The sequence below is a fragment of the Saccostrea cucullata genome, unplaced genomic scaffold (genome assembly GCF_032062105.1).
Source record: "Saccostrea cucullata isolate Sc308-1 unplaced genomic scaffold, CSIRO_AGI_Scuc_v1 ctg31, whole genome shotgun sequence".
Taxonomy (NCBI): domain Eukaryota; kingdom Metazoa; phylum Mollusca; class Bivalvia; order Ostreida; family Ostreidae; genus Saccostrea; species Saccostrea cuccullata.
The window spans coordinates 233,709-251,054 of NW_026918875.1; the positions used below are offsets into that span (position 1 = coordinate 233,709).

Sequence of the window (17,346 nt, forward strand, 5' to 3'; positions counted from 1 at the left end):
TGATCAAAATTCAAGTTCCACTATATTCAAGATATGGCAAGTTGAAAATTGCCAAAATTCTAAGAAAATACAGGAATAAGATTTTCCTGGCAAATATGCATATCTACACAATATGTCCTATATATCTGCAAAGTTTGATGAAATTCTGTGCAGCAGTTGCAGATGAGTTGTGCTGACAAAAACAGAGCTGACAGACTTGTTGCATGGGGTATAATTATTGCAGATCACTAAATTTTCACGACACCTTATTTAGGCGAGATAGTCATTGCCACTTTATGAGCAAGACAAAATTTTCACGAATTGTGGTGATTGCTTTACATAATCCATAGGAATACTATTCTACGCGAGAATCATATTTTCGCGAGCACCCTGCCTTGCGTAATTATGCGAAAATAAAGTTCTCGCAAATAAAAAGTGATTTACAGTACTTACTTCATTATGATTTGAGTCATTTCTTTGCCTGTATCCACCGATTCACACCTCACATCACAGAATTTCTTGTTTAAAGCTGAGCTTTTACCAAACACCTCCTCCTTACTCAGTCGACCGTACATTAATTCCAGCAGCTGAAAACTGCAGAGTTTGGATGTTAACTGGTTCTCCGGCCCAGGGCCCTGTAATAACAGAGAGGTCTGATCTAGGAAGCATAGGATAGATTTCTTTATCCACATGGACACGAAAAATTTTCCACTGTCATCTTAGATGTAAATTTATAATTTCAACACAATCATAAGACTTTATGCAGATACAATGTACTGAATATTTTTGCATAGTCCCTGTGGGACATAAAACAATTATATACACATCATTCCCATGTTTAGCCTCTTTCAATGATTTAAATGATTCCCCAAAACTAAATTTCATTCATTTTCTTCAAAGAACTTAATACACATGTACATGTATTTATTCTCTTCTTAATTTTTTCTATATCATATGTATACAAGCCATGACCTGTACCACATAGGAAAAGATATCCACATAACAAAAAGAAGACTTCAAAAATTTCTATTTATTGATGACCTTCATATTAACTGACCTTGGAAAGTTTAGCTTCTACTGCTGCTCTGAGGTCATTCATGTGGTCAGTGAAGAACTCGATCAGGGCGGACTTGTGGACCAGTCTCAGTAGCGGGAGGGCCACCTTCTCTATAGTGATCCTCCTAACTTCTGCAGGGTACCGCTTCTCCTGACAAAAAATATTATAGGCCACGTCCACGGCAGACTTCTGCTTGGCTGCTGGTAACCTGAAATGTCCCATTGTCAAAATGAAAAATTTTGATGGGATGAGAGGAAAATTTATAAGTAAAGTCAAACATTTTTAAAAAATTTCGCCTGTTTTCTGGTCCTACCTTTTTGTGAACCTGTTGATGGATTCCTGTATCCTTGTCTCGTGCACATGTTTGGTTTCTCTACAGAAGATGCTGATCAGGAGTTCCAACAACATCTCACTCCCTGACAACTCCAGACTGGTCAGCAACTAAAGAGGGTTAATTAAGATGATTAATAACATTGGTGATAAATCACTTCTTAAAAACTGGAATGAATGTAGAACTCATACAAGTAGCATATATCAAGTTAACAGAGAGGTTGAGATCTTAAACATGTACATGTATGTGTGCCTATACTTTGACGTACACGTTTTTATAATTTGTCTGTTGAGATTTTAATGACATGTAACAGTACGTGCACACCGCGATCGCCGTCTTTTGTTTCTACAAAAAGTTTCTTTAAAGTTTTGTGACGTCAGTTTGATTTGAATTAGTAAGCAAAACATGATGAAAATAAGTGCTTGTGAAACTAGACATCCTAAATAATAGTTAACAACTACAATTTCACACATAAATTGACTAATTTTCATGAATAAAACTACAAGTTTTCAATTACATGTAGATGTCATTCTACAAGATCTAAGAACATGTAGCAATCTTGATGTCACTAAAATTGATGACGTAATACACACAGAATTTAGGTTATACCCCTACTAGACGTACCAGTACAGGTACACGTTTGAAATCTCAACCTCTCTAATTAGTCCAATTTATTAATTTTAATTTCAAGATAGTTTAAACATATTGACTCTAATTTCTGCAGTCCTGTGTATCTATTTAATGCAGGAATACCAAATTTTCAATCAATACATATTTATGCACCATGTAAATTCTTGTCTTTTTCTGATCAAAGGGTAGTTGAGGCAATTTATTAAAATGTTTGCAAGTAACTTTGACTCCTTCTTGTTTTTATGAAAAAAATTATGAAAAATGTCAGTGTTGTTATGAGACAGCCTTAGTTTTGTTTTGTCTATAATAATCCTACCCTGTCTACTGCAGCAATGTAGTCTTTGAACTGAGGACTGGATTCTGGGAGATCGGTGCTCTTCACTGGAAAATGGTCTGCCACAAGTCTGTTCAAGCTTTGCCTGTAAAGAATCTTTGATCATCAATTTTATTATCTACTGCATAACATAGATATCTACACTTATGATAAATTCTAAAAGAAAAACATGGCCATTTAGTAAAATTTATGTAAATAATTTCTGTTAACATGCAAAGTCAACACTTACTTCAGTTTTTTCAAGTGTGGTTCTTGTAGTATGGCAAAAAATGGCAAAAGTTCTAGCATTCTGCACTGAAAATCAGAAAGTGTGGAAACAGGTGTAAAAAATCATTCCATAGAGACATACGTGAACTTTTATCCTGTTTATGACAAGAGGGCTCCTACCTTAACAGATAAAGTTGTTTTGGTTTCTGTTAACATCTTGAGATAGGTGTCAAATACTTCTTCAAAGTGTTTACTACCGGTGTCAGTTACCACCTACAATCAAACAAGTGCTTCAAATCAGTAACATCACCTACATATTAAGATGGTCCTATCAAAAAGGGGACTACTTTTCATGCAAAACAAAGTACCTTGCTGTCCAGGAGCACCAGTTTGGTGAGTAGTAACATGGCCATACTGTGTAAATCGGTGGTTGCTAAGCACCAGACAGAGATAGATTTCCAATGCTTGACCACAGATGTAACGACATTTGGACCAATCCTAAGGAAAATAATTAAGAACTTTATTTTAAGTCTTACTGATACCTTTTTAACCGCTTAACCATTTAAGTATTCCATTTCTTAAAATATCCATAAAGAAAGATCATCAGAGGTAATTTTCTTATTGATCTAAAAATACAATTAATATAATGTGCATGAAAAATTGAATACAATACAAAGCAGTGGACAAATACTGAGAATTTACTATTAAAAGAAAACTGCTCATAATATTTACTGTTTTCTGAGGTTTTTGTCCTTGGATACAGTGTCAACAATGGTAACCATGATACTCATCACTCGGTAACTCTGCTTCTGAGCATGCTCACAAAGAACAGGAACTGTCTCACTCATAACTTTGGCCAAATGTACTGACATCGTAGATTTGAAAGCTGTAAACAGGAGCTCTCCATGACTCTGAGAGAAACCCTTAGCTGTCCCCTCTACCATGGACTGGTCGAGGATCCCAGAAATAACCTTCTTAATCTGTAAAGAAGGCAATAAAAAGAGGCATACTTAAAAATCTTACTTTCTACACGATTTTAATTCATGCAATAATATCTGCACAGCAAGTTGAAGCATTGCACCTTACCTAATGTACTGCAGCTGGAAACCAGCATACAATAATATTATGTCTCTATTAAGTACAAGTACCTGTACTTACATATTTCCAAGACATGCAGACTATTGAAGGTAGTAAATACATTTAAAAACATGGAAATGACATATTAGTGTGATGAACTTTCATGGCTACATGCACTCTCGCCCCTCTCCAATAGTCTGTTTGCTACAGTGTGTCTAGAGAAGACTGAGGCTATTCAGTACTTTGATTCCTTACCTGCACTCCCAGACAGAAGGAGAGCTCCAGTAACCTGGTGGCCGTGACATGTGCTGTGGGGGACAGGGTCAATGATTGTTTGGTTCCTCCCTCCACACAAATCAAACTCTGCAAAGAACAAACAAAACTCTCACTTTGAATATTACAATATTTGAATATCATTCACATAAAATACTGCTATGTACAAAAACTATCTTTCTTACCTTGTGGACAAAATCAAATAGAGAGTTGGCCAGATTTGGTAGTGATGTCCCTTTGAGGATTTTACTCAGCAATCCCACAGTGTGTAGAAGCTGGTAGCCTGACACTAACTGTTGTAGGAACACATGATCTGTAGAGGGATCATCCAGAGATCTACTCAGCAAGCCTAACAAGTCTCTGTGGAATCAGACCAAAACATCTTTAAATTGTAGGTCATTATTTGTAATATAGAAGCCTCTGATGGGACTGGAACGCTACTGTTTTAATGTATTTCTAAGAAAACATAATTTAAAAGAAAATGAATAATATTCATGTTGACATTGCATTATGGGATATATAAGTAGATCCTGCTTAACCTGTCTCCTTGCAGCAGGGATCCAATCTGTTTGCACATCTCTGTCAAGATGTCTCCTGGCAGCTTTGCACTGAATACTTTTAGCAAGTTTTCCATCTACAATAATTCAAGCAATACCGTCCTTAGTCAATACACCTGTGTGTCATTTGAGAAAATGCTTTACATACAGTCAAACTTCAATTACTCGAACAATGATAGCTTGAATACTATGACATCTCAAATTTTATACTTAGTCCCATCAAGTTTGAAATACTAGGGCTTGACTGTACATGTATGTCCTTTATCCTTTGAAAATATAAACTGACCTCTGTAGGTAGATTTTTGATGATCTCCACATCCCCTAGGTTGAACCCCACCACTGAAGGATGGACAACACACATACAGATCAGGTACCACAGGTCCTCACCCAGTACTCCAGGGGGCAGCAACTGAAGGAAAGAATCCATTATTAATCATGAATAATCCCAGCTGAACTACAGTGTACTCTAAAGACAAGAAACTATCTCATCAAGGATTTATAAATAAACAGTATGTAATTAGTAAAGAAGATAGGAAATATCTGTTTTGGGCAAAAAATCAACAGTTTTTTTTACAACTTGTATACACTGACAACTCATTAATACAGAGTAACATTTAGGTTACCCTCTTTATGGAAGGACTTCTGGCCACTAAGATACAGAAGAAATCCAGTGTCCTCACCACGGCTGTACATTTAGTCCTAAACAGAATAGAAAAGCAAAGTACAGTGTATGGTATATTTGGGAGAAAAAGTACCACCTACAATGAAACAATTATCTTTTTACACTAGTCAATAAAAGATTTCCTTTAATTTTCTTTGCTGAAAAATAAAATGTGTCGTGTCTATAGCAAAAAAAATGTATATCAACTTTTATTCTCATACTAGAAGTACTTGTGAGTTTTGAGACCTTCTTTAGCTTACAAATATTACTCACTGCAAAATACTTTTCAATTTTTTTGTTTTAATGTTCCGTTTTTTTCTTGGTTGTAAAATAAATACTGGCAGATCAATTTCAAACAGACCAATAAAAAATGTTGCCAATAATAGATAATTTACTGTACAATAAAAAATCCTGCATTTCCATTACCTGTTGTATTCATCCTTTTCTTTAGGAGTGTAGACATCAGTCAGTGGTTCGTGTGGAAACATCCCGGCTACTTCCTCTACGTCCTTCATCACAACCTTACCCAGGAAGTGCTTCATGGCCTGAAACAGTCTGCTCTGTTTCTGTCCATCACCTTAAAACATCACATAATATACTAGAATGGATCATAAAATTAAAAGTGTCTTTAAAATGTGCCATTTTCTACAATATTTGTGTACAGGTGTAAAAAAATTTTAGCTTATGAAAAAAGATGGTGTCCTTGTTTTATGTATACACATCTCATATTTTAATTTAGCAATCGCAGGAATTGTGTACTTGATACAAGCTATAACAGTGCACCAAAAGAATTTATAGAGTACTTTTAACTAGCTGAAAGCAAAATCAAATGCAAGGATCACTTTACCTTGGAAAATATCATCAGGGGTGAGCAGTTGTTCTCCAAATGTCCAGATGTAGCAGTCTAGAGCGGCCAAATAATGGTCAAACCATGACACAGCGTTCTGTATGGAGAATGAGGAATCAACAGCCGTCATCTCAGGACAGGATAACAAGCCGTACTTCTGCTGCTTACCCTCAAATCTATAAATAGTTTACCTTATTAAAGAACATCAAATATAGGAGACATCTTAAGTGTTCCTCTCACATGGGTATACAGTTATTACTGTAAAATCACATATTTTCGTGGGGTCAAATTTTCATGGTTTGAGGGAGAACTCTTGGTTCGCGGGGACTTGATTTCGTGGATAAGGGATTGTTAAGAAGGTATGTGTGTAACGTTTTACATTTCATGGTGGAAATGAAATCGTGGGTCTCTTCTTACCTCGAAAACGACGAAAATTAAACCCCCATGAAAATTTGTGATTTCACAGTACATGTATATGAACAATATGCAGTCACTGTGTGGAAATAGTTTACCCTTTAATCCTTTTAATCCTCAAAATCAATTGAAAAATTACAATAAAATATACCTATTTACTCTTACCTTATTATAAAATAAGCTGCCTTTTCACTCTTATAAAATGTCTGGAAATAGTCTTTGGTTGACTTGATACCTGAAAATATAAGATGTGATTTAATGGATGCATTTGCATGTAAAATCTTAATCTTTTTTGTTGAATAATTCAATTCCAATTCCAAGATTATGCCTGTTTATAGTAATATACATGTAAGTAAATTATAAATAATGAAATAAAATGTTGGGGGAAAAAATTATGTTTACAACTTTGGTGATGAAAACAGCTTTATTTTAAATATCTATTTCAATCATTACCACATACCCTAAAAACATCCCCCATAGACTGTGTACAAACAAAAGAGTCATGTACAAACAAACAAAGTCAAATTCACAGAAACAAAATAAAGACATTTCAGAAACATCCACATGCCCCATAATTTTGGAAATGGGTTAAAATCATTTTGTTCACTCATTTACCAGGGAAGACTGAAATTAATTTCAAAAGTTATCAGTGTAATTGATCATAAACATACATATACTGCTGTTTCTCAAGCATTTATTTTCATAATGAAAACCAAAATTCATGAACAAATGGTGCTGTTTAGGAAGTTATCTATGGAAAATGTTCAGATGTATCTAAAAATTCACTACATGATTTAATTGACTATATAAAAAATTGATGTACAGTATGAACAATGTTAGACAAGAAGCTTAGCACTACAAAAACCCTGTATCAGAGCAGTTAGTGCAAGTGACATATGCAACAGATTATTGACATCATGAAATGATGTTCTTCCCTGTCCAAAGTGGTTCATTTCACTGAATCCATATTTTATTTTACAGTCTATGAGATGGATAAGTTTACCTGTAATACAGGGAGCTAACTGATGAACCAGCTTCATACAGGCATGTCTACATTCCGTCTGGGGGCGACCGCACTGTCTCATCAGCCAGCGGACAGCAATGTCTAACTTACGCACACTCCACTGTCTACAATACAAAGACACCATAAAAAAGACTTAGAGAGTCTATACTCTGTGTGCAGAACATTATACATGAGGGTTCAGAAAGTGGATATGAACAATAGGAATATGATTCTTACTTGGGCTCAGTTCTGTTTTTATCTTCCTTGCTTAGAACAGCAGCTTTCACTTTCATGATCCTCTCCATGTGTTCTAAGACCAGCTTACACTGTGTCTGAGTGCCTGATGGAAAGAGCAAGACTTAAATTCTGTCTTATCATAGGAAATTTCAGTAAATTCACAACATATTAACAGTATAACACAAATACATATTTTTCAAAGAAAGAGGCTACAAACCCATTGATAATTCATCCTCATGAGCAATGGCCAAACTCTCTACAAAATGTACCAATACTTGGAAAGTGTATAAGTTCACCATCGCATTGTCCTCTCTGAAAAATGAAAAAACTGAGGGGGAAAATTCACAAGGAAAATGTGTAACACCTATTGCACTCTTGTCTATTTAACTCATGCTGAACATGATAATAGATATACAGTATGTCTTATTCATTTCTGTTGTCTTCCAAACCAACCTGAACACTGTGTAGATGTTATTAAATGCCAGGGCTGCTCCCAGTCTCTTGAAGGCCCCAGGATGAAGTGCGTAACTGTACAACCTCTTCAGCAGGGACTTAGCATTGATTGGGCTCTTCTCTACCTACAGAAATAAAGAATCTTAAATTCAATTTTAATATTGGAAAACTTTGGCATGCTACAAAAATTACATGTAATCTTAATTCATAATGCTGCAGTGGGTCTTACATTTTTAGATTGTTTGATGGACCACTTCAGGAACTCTCTCAGACAGACTGCACAAAAATCCCTCAAAGCTGTGTCATTTGGCTGAATAATACCATCCTAGAATTAAAAGAAAAATACTCATAGTTTTTCCTGTTGTAATCATCTTGATAATAGAATTTCTAATTCAATCAATTCTAATTAGTTAATTCATCTTACATAGATGGCATCCAGTAACGCCATAGATTCCTCGCTCTCTGCTTTGTTGTTCTTTGTAAACCAGTGGATCAGCTGCATCAGCAATGGCTCATACAACTGTTTGGTCACCTGCAAAAAAAAATACACAAGTACATTTTTGAAACATCTCATCCAGTGGATACTTAAAGTTAAAAGTAATCAAACAAAATATACTGAAATCTGACAAAAATCTTACAAAAAGAAAAAATAAACTGAATAATTTTATGCCTTCAGAACCATTACAGGATACTGACCAAATCTACATCACAAGCCAACTGGAGGATGCTGGGAAACATTTTTTTGTAGATGGGGGCCATAGAGAATCGCTCCCTGCCTGGAGTTGTAGCGCTGCGCCCCACACTGAGCAGTATAAGGGAGTGAAGCAGTTCACAGGCCGCTACCTTTGTCTGTCTGTCTCCTGATTTAGTGGCCAGCTCCACAATACGAGGCAGAAATGGATCTTAAAGACAGAGATTGCACTAATGATATGCACTTTTCACACAGTATAATAATCATTTGCAATTCTAATGTTTGTAGGCTCAGTTATCCCTATTCACATAATCAGACTGCACCACACAGCTCTCAAAACATTTTTGTGACCCTGAGCCTTTTTGAATTTCCATAGAAGCATATCTAATAATTTACATTACTAAAGAAGTACTTTTTTCCGTGTGGTATTATTTTACGCTATGTACGAGGTCACAAATTTTCCACGGAAATTTGTCCAAGGGTACTTAATATTAATGTAAGGCATATAGGGACAGTTTAAGAAATCCGCGTTATTTTCTTCCCGTGGATTAAACAGAAATTGTGATTCCTCAGAATTATGACCCCGCAGAAAAAAAGTACAGTACGTCTACAGGATTTCTTTAGCTTAGAAAAATTCAAACTTTCTGCATTTTGAATGCAAATAACACTGAATGAACCATGAATCTGACACAATCTTTTATCAACAATCACATGACCTCACCAAAATATATCTGAGGCTTCATATCAATAAAAGGCACATCAAATCTGAGATGCTGTTCTGTGTCCCATGAGATGGCCTCCTCACAAACATCACTCCCTGACAGGAGGGCGTGGTTCACCTCTCCCCCCAGTCTCCCTAAGTAATTCATCACCCTCTGTTTCACCTCAGCCAACTGGGTCTGAAAAACCTACAAAGAAATATCCAATCTTAATACTGCAAAGAGGTCAAAAGTTAAAACATCATTCAAAAACAATTACAACAGCATGTACAGTGTATGTAACAGCAAAAGGTGACTTTTACTAGTTACCTGTTTGGTTTCAGTCTTGGGTCCTTTGATAATTCTTACAGACAATTTCTTTCTACCTTTCCCACTTTTTCCTTTCCCCATTTCCATAGTATTGACACTGACATCATCAGCTCCTTTCAAAGATATTTATTTATATTATGTAGAGATTGATAGTTTACAGTTCAGTAAGAGACCATAAGTTCAAATTAAAAGATTCATAGGTTATGGGTATGTACACAAAATAAACTTACAAACAACAATCACACTATACATGTTCATAACATCTTTAATATAGTTACCAAACTTAAATTTATTTTTCCCCCTGGATCCCAAACATAAAATTTATGAGACATTAACAATTTTTGAATTGTATAACTCAGATTCATGGGAAATTACATCCATCTGGTTTGAAAGCCTTGGATGTACAGTCAAACAAGATCAAATATTCTTGTTTTCATAGAAAACATTCAAGCAAGTTTCTCACCATAAAGTCCTAAAACTAATCCTTAACTTATTTATGAAGTCACTAACCTTGGTCCACAGTTTTGAGGTAGCTGTCCAGACATGGTAAGATCTGTGGGTAGTACTGCTGTATAACAGAGGGGGGCAGGGTGTCTGACCAGTAGTTCAGGGCATCCAACGCAATCATAGCCAGGGGCAGGTAACCCAGACCTATTGACAATGTCAACTGAAAACAAAAATTGTGGAATAATCATATACAGCCTACTCCGGATATATTGAAATTCAGGGGACCATGCAAATTATTTCAATATATCCGTAATTCAATATAAGCGAAATCGTGAAGCCGCCATTTTTACAAGTTCAATCCTGATCTAAAATAATGGAGAACAAACCCGAACAAATTAATTTTGTTATCGTTCATCTAAACAGTAAACAGATTACATAAAATATGATTCCTTGAAAGTTAAAATATTTTTTTTATTTCTGTTTCATTGAAAAGACAAACTTCAACCTCATTAATATTCCCCGATCGCATTTATTTACGCTTTGGAGAAAATTCACCGGACTTAAACGGTTGTAGTACTGCTGACCGCTGCTTGTATTTCGTCGTAAATGTACTCGGGTTAATCCCTAGTTATTTCGAATTTAGGCATATATCAATTGCCATTAACAGTACTATTTCATCTCAAAGTTAAGTGTTTTTTCCTAGATCTGTGAGGGTTACTATTAGGTTTAGCTATTTAGTCTGACTCTCGATGTGTCCGTATTACATAACGTTACATGGACGCAAAGAATTTAACAGTGAAGAATTTTATTTTGTAAGAGCATGCAGTATAAAAACACATAAAGTGTTAACTTAATTATTCACAACTGTGTATATCAACTGGTCAATCAGGCATAATTACTGTCACCAACCGTAACGACAGCCGCCAGGGAGTACTTCAATATAACCGTTATGAAAACAACTCATTATCACCTCTGGGGACCGATCAGTGGTTTCAATATAAGCGATATTTCAATATATCCGATTTCAATATAACCGTTATTTTAATGCAAAGAATATGAGAGGCAAAAACTGGGGATTAAGTTTTATTTCAAGATAAGCGGAATTTCAAAATAAGCGAGTTCAATATAAGTGGAGTAAGCTGTATAACACTAAATGTAGAACCACTTCAATCTGATTTCAGGAGTCAAGTTCAGTGGTCAATATTCTCCCTTTATAAGTTATGCCACTTTTCTTCTTACCTGTATAGCTGGCACCACACTGGACATTTGCTCCGAGACAATTTCTTTGGGTAGGGTTAAGATGAAGGTCAAACAGGCTGCCAGCAAGTCATCTTTGTACTGCTTCATTCTAACAAGGACCTACATACAAGTGGAGTATAAGAACAAACTAATTTTATGGTATGTCAAAAACTTTTTTAACCTAAAGTCCAGCTAAAAATCTCTAAAAACATAGGTAATCAGAGATTACAGAGCTCACCTCAACGAATGTTGTCTTTAAGTAAGGCAAAGTCACACAATTAACCAACAAAAAGTGCACATTCCAAAAATGAAAATATTTAAGCAATTTTAATCTGATACTTTGAAATAGACCTACATAAAAAATTTAAACTAGTTCTTCTTCATGAAAATGTAATCAAAATCCAGCATCTGAAGCAAATTTGAGATTTTTCATCTCTTGATGCAACATTTATGCAAGTTTGGTTTATACAATGTTATATAAGCCTTATAGTTTTTTGGTAATAGACCTGCACCCATAACTTTTACCTGGTCTATTATCTGAAAAATGTATGTCGAATTCAGCATCCGAAGCAAGTCCATTAGTGTGCATCCTAAGATGTATCGTCCGTGCAAGTTTGGTCATTAAAGAACTCATAGTTACTTGGAAATGAATCACTCACGAAAAACTTTAACCCATTCACTCAACCAGAAAATGTAGGTCAGATTCAGCATCCGAAGCAAGCCTGGTAGTATGCATCCTTAGATGTATCATCCATGCAAGTTTGGTCAACATAGGGCTTATAGTTACTTGGAAATGAAACCTACACCAAAAACTTCAACCTGTTCACTCAACCGGAAAATGTAGGTCAGATTCAGCATCCGAAGCAAGCCTGGTAGTATGCATCCTTAGATGTATCATCCATGCAAGTTTGGTCAACATAGGGCTTATAGTTACTTGGAAATGAAACCTGCACCAAAAACTTTAACCTGTTCACTCAACCGGAAAATGTAGGTCAGATTCAGCATCCGAAGCAAGCCCGGTAGTATGCATCCTTAGATGTATTATCCATGCAAGTTTGGTCAACAAAGGGCTTATAGTTACTTGGAAATGAAACCTGCACCAAAAACTTTAACCTGTTCACTCAACCGGAAAATGTAGGTCAAATTCAGCATCCGAAGCAAGCCTGGTAGTATGCATCCTTAGATGTACCATCCATGCAAGTTTGGTCAACATAGGGCTTATAGTTACTTGGAAATGAAACCTGCACCAAAAACTTTAACCTGTTCACTCAACCGGAAAATGTAGGTCAGATTCAGCATCCGAAGCAAGCCTGGTAGTATGCATCCTTAGATGTATCATCCATGCAAGTTTGGTTAACATAGGGCTTATAGTTACTTGGAAATGAAACCCACACCAAAAACTGCACCAAAAATGTTAACCTGCTCCAAAAACATTAACCTGGTCATTTCTTTGCTGAAATTGCAGCATCTGAAACTTTAACTGGTACAATGAAACACACTAGAACCATCTTCCATGCATGTCTTATCAATATAGGACACAGAAGTACTTAAAAAGAAAACTGCTCCAAAAAACTTAACCTGGGACGCCAACGCCGACGCCGACGCCGAGGGTATTACATAAGCTCCCCCAACTTCGTTGAGGTGAGCTAAAAAAACACATTCATGTCTTATCTGTACCATTAAAATAGGCAATTTCTAACCTCCTTGGTGAATTTCTGTATGAGTTGGAAACAGGTTGCCTTCTGATGGATGTCTGTTTTTTGATCAGAATCCACCTCCATTTTTATTTCTTCCTTCACAGGGGAAAGACTGACCATACCCTAAAAGAGAAGAATGGTACATTCATATGCATATAGAAGCAAGAAATTAAATGACAGTAAAAATAAACAATTTGTAATAATTTTTATGCCTATTGATATTTTTCATACCTGAAAGTAATTCAGTTTATTTGCAATCTTCATACAGACTGCCAACAATTTATAGTATCCACTGACCAAAGGCTTTCTGAAATGTAAGTTTTAAAGTACAGTTCTTAATAAATACATGGCTTTGTACATTTATAGGTACTTATACATGTACATTATCTTTATAGAATTGAACCCTAAAGTTTTTGTGAAAGTGAACCAACTCCCCTTCCTTTTTCTGTTTTTTCTGCTGATTTTTTCACAATTTTTTTTAGTTTTTACAGGCTTCAACAATATATCAGTTTTTCAACATACCGTATTTAGCCGAGTATAATACGCATTGATGTAAAATACGCACCCCCCTTTTTGAGTCTGAAACTGGGGAAAAAAACGCAGTTCGGATGTATTATACGCAACAGAAAAATTTACCAAGCGATGTTCTGAACTATGAAAATCACGGTAATTTGTTACGAAAATCGGCCCGAGGATTAGGTGTCAAAAATTTACTGAACACACTTTTTTTTAAAATATACACTTTATAACTTTCTCTTAATCCTGACATTCCGTATCGCTGCAATCTGGAGAAAATGATTTATTCATTTATTTCAACAAAGCACAAGATAATGTTGCGTAAAAGTATTAACAGATTTTTTTAAAGAATAGTTACGGTGATTTTGAAATTATGACCTGCAAAAATCGTCGCCATATTCTTAGATGAAATAATTTTATTTCAACAAAAGAAGAGATATTGTCGAAAGTTTTATCAGTTGTCATATTTAATTTTGGTTCCAGATAATCATGTTTAAAATTATCTTACAATATTTTAACAGGAAACGAAATTGAAACATCAAAGTATTTATTTCTTTAAGAAAACTACGATTTTCCTCTTCGGAATCTTCGCGGATATCTTATTTTCTAAATGATACCACTTTTATTAATAGTTTTAGCATTATTTATATTTCATTTCTCAACTCTCAATTATTTTAACAAGAGGCCGATAAGTATAAGATAAGGTAAAATTACATTTAACAAGTGTTTAATTGTTTAAGTGCCGTAATCAACACATGCTCACCATGCTCATACATGTATACGAAAGGTCATAAGCCGACCCCCAATTTTTAACAAAGAAAATAATCACAGCAATTAACATGGCAGTAAATAATCAGTGCTCTAACTGTAAAAACATTGCTTTGGAGTCGGTAGACAATTAATTGCCCCGAGGGGTGTCGATAGGTAATTATCATTTGACCAGCGCACGTGTGTCACAACATTGGCTTCCTTTCATTGGGACGTATGGAGGGGTGTTAACATTGTTGCAGATTATCACTGAGTTATTTTAAACCTAAAATTAATATTTATTTTATTGTATTTCATTAAAAAATGATTTATTAATTTGTCTGGCAGATAAGGTACATGTGCACTATCATTCCGGAAGCACGTGACATAGCTATGAGTGAACGTCTAAAAATAACATCGGTAATGGCGGCCTCCTCGGAGACAATCAACATGCAGCTCAAATTACTTTTAACTTACTTTTTCATGTTATTTGGGCATAAAAAGATTATGAAAGTGACATTTTTAAGAAGCATACCTTCCAACAATAACTTTCCGAAGTTTAAATATGGCAATTAACAAAAGAAATTGCATTTGTCTCTAGGTAATACTACGGTATGTACGTATGATAGCCGTGTTTCACCTGAAAGAAAAACTTGTCAAAATCCCATTGTGATGTAAAATACGCATCCCTTTCTCACAGAAATTTATTTTAGGAAAAAAGTGCGTATTGTATTCCCCTAATTACGGTATAGTGCATACAAAGTTTCAAGTGTGGCAGCTTGACAAATGCAGCCTATACTCCAACATGATATGCATTCTAGATTCCTCTCTGTCTTTACAGAGTTTCACAGTTTGTCTAATGATACATATATATTATTATAACAGTAACTTGATCCGAAGGGTCGTATCATGTAGAGTTGACAGGCGCAGATTATCAGATCTAACGAGACCCGAAGCGTCGAGTTTGATCTGATGATCCGTGCCTGTTAACAAGACGTGATACGGCTCTTCGGATCAAGTTACTGTTATAATGATAAATTTATTATATACCGCCTCATAACTAGCAAAATTTAGAAAGAGAAAACTTTGGAGATCAATTGTTTAACATTTATCCAAAACAAAGCATAATAACAAGGGGCTTTTTAACGTGCAAGAAAAATAACGTCATGTTTCTGCGTACTACGTCATCAGTTTCAGAGAGTGGTGATATGGGTTCAGAAAACCACAGTGTAATGATCCGGAAAGTCGGATCACAACGTCACTGATAGCGTAAAATCAACAGTAAAATTGAAAGATACACATTAGGTATATAATAAACAATGATAACCAGTCCTTACTCTGTAGACTGAAGAATCAAAGTATGGCAGAACAGGAACAGCCATTTCTCAAACATCCCATAATGCTTCTCTGGAAGGACTTCCCTAAAGAAGAGCATAAACATTTTACTGAAATTTCTTGTATTACTATGTACAATGTATTTATTTTTGGTCTGTTGTTTAATTGTCAATGCAACCATTTATCATTCAATGAAATTAAATTGGAGAAAAGTTGCTGTACAGCCATATAAAGAAAGTGGTGTTTATATGTAACCTGCAGAAATCCACGAGGTTGATGAAGATCTGGAAGTCTTTGGGTTTGCTGGGCTGTATTCCATGAAGAGGGTCACTGGACACTTCCTCTGGGTCATCAGCACTTGTCCCTTCCTATAACAAACATAGGTAATCAGAGATTACAGAGCTCACCTCAACGAATGTTGTCTTTAAGTAAGGCAAATTAAGTCACACAATTAACCAACAAAAAGTGTACATCCAAAAATGCAGAATTTATGCAATTTTGATACTTTGGAATAGAACTATATAAAAACTTAAAACTAGTTCTTCATCATGAAAATGTAATTAAAATCCAGCATCTGAAGCAAGATTGAGAGTTTTCATCCCTTGATGCATCATTTGTGCAACTTTGGTTTATATAAGCCTTATAATTTCTTGGTGATAGACCTGCACCCATAACTTTTACGAGGTCTATTATCTGGAAAATGTATGTTGAATTCAGCATCTGAAGCAAGTCCATTAGTGTGCATCCTAAGATGTATCATCCATGCAAGTTTGTTCAACATAGAGCTCAAAGTTACTTGGAAATGAAACCTGTATAAAAAACTAACCTTTTCACTAATCCGGAAAATGTAGGTTCAGATTCAGCTTCTGAAGCCAGCCTAGTAGAATGCACCCTTAGATGTACCATCCATGCAAGTTTGGTCATTATAGGGCTCAAAGTTACTTGGAAATGAATCCTGCACCATAAACTTTAACCTGTTTACTCAACCGGAAAATGTAGGTCAGATTCAGCATCCGAAGCAAGTCCAGTAGTATGCATCCTAAGATGTACCATCCAGGCAAGTTTAGTCATTATAGGGTTCATAGTGCCTTGGAAATGAAACCTGCACCAAAAATTTTAACCTGTTCACTCAATCGGAAAATGTAGGTCAGATTCAGCATCCGAAGCAAGTCTTGTAATATGCATCCTGAGATGTACCATCCATGCAAGTAAGGGGCATAACTTAAAAAGTTATTTTCAAAAATAACTCAAATGAGTTATTTTTTTGTCTCAATGAGTTACTTCTCTTTGCTATGACCTACTTTCTCCTAGCCTTAGTAACTCAAACACGTTATTTTTCCAAAATATCTTCAATAAATTAATAACTTGTTTAAGTTATTTTGTGTCATTCCTCCCTAACTTCACACCCCGTGCACCAAAGGATTTTGCTCGTGCACCAAGACAAAAACAAATGTTTGACTAAATTTAAACCTTGCTCAGTGCAGGAAAAGTGTTCAAAGTCTTGGAAAAAGTGGGGAATTTTTTTTATTTAATGATAAAAATTGGACGTATACACCATGTGGATAAAACCACAAAATAAGGAGTAA

At 35.4% G+C, this 17,346-nt stretch overlaps 1 protein-coding gene across 1 annotated transcript in view; it reads right to left on the reverse strand.

Moving 5' to 3' along the window:
* The window catches only part of LOC134273581 (DNA-dependent protein kinase catalytic subunit-like), a 76,466-nt gene that overhangs the window by 47,894 nt on the left and 11,226 nt on the right, over positions 1 to 17,346 (reverse strand). Inside the window, 31 exon segments of the mRNA XM_062755777.1 lie at positions 433 to 614; positions 1,037 to 1,244; positions 1,350 to 1,477; positions 2,314 to 2,416; positions 2,561 to 2,625; positions 2,719 to 2,811; positions 2,907 to 3,036; positions 3,271 to 3,593; positions 3,871 to 3,978; positions 4,074 to 4,248; positions 4,428 to 4,522; positions 4,732 to 4,854; positions 5,069 to 5,144; positions 5,533 to 5,683; positions 5,954 to 6,129; positions 6,533 to 6,602; positions 7,371 to 7,495; positions 7,608 to 7,710; positions 7,825 to 7,919; positions 8,061 to 8,185; positions 8,290 to 8,385; positions 8,485 to 8,592; positions 8,757 to 8,962; positions 9,473 to 9,659; positions 9,780 to 9,892; positions 10,290 to 10,446; positions 11,466 to 11,585; positions 13,166 to 13,285; positions 13,394 to 13,469; positions 15,763 to 15,846; positions 16,016 to 16,128. Coding sequence (XP_062611761.1) covers positions 433 to 614; positions 1,037 to 1,244; positions 1,350 to 1,477; positions 2,314 to 2,416; positions 2,561 to 2,625; positions 2,719 to 2,811; positions 2,907 to 3,036; positions 3,271 to 3,593; positions 3,871 to 3,978; positions 4,074 to 4,248; positions 4,428 to 4,522; positions 4,732 to 4,854; positions 5,069 to 5,144; positions 5,533 to 5,683; positions 5,954 to 6,129; positions 6,533 to 6,602; positions 7,371 to 7,495; positions 7,608 to 7,710; positions 7,825 to 7,919; positions 8,061 to 8,185; positions 8,290 to 8,385; positions 8,485 to 8,592; positions 8,757 to 8,962; positions 9,473 to 9,659; positions 9,780 to 9,892; positions 10,290 to 10,446; positions 11,466 to 11,585; positions 13,166 to 13,285; positions 13,394 to 13,469; positions 15,763 to 15,846; positions 16,016 to 16,128 — 4,034 coding nt within the window.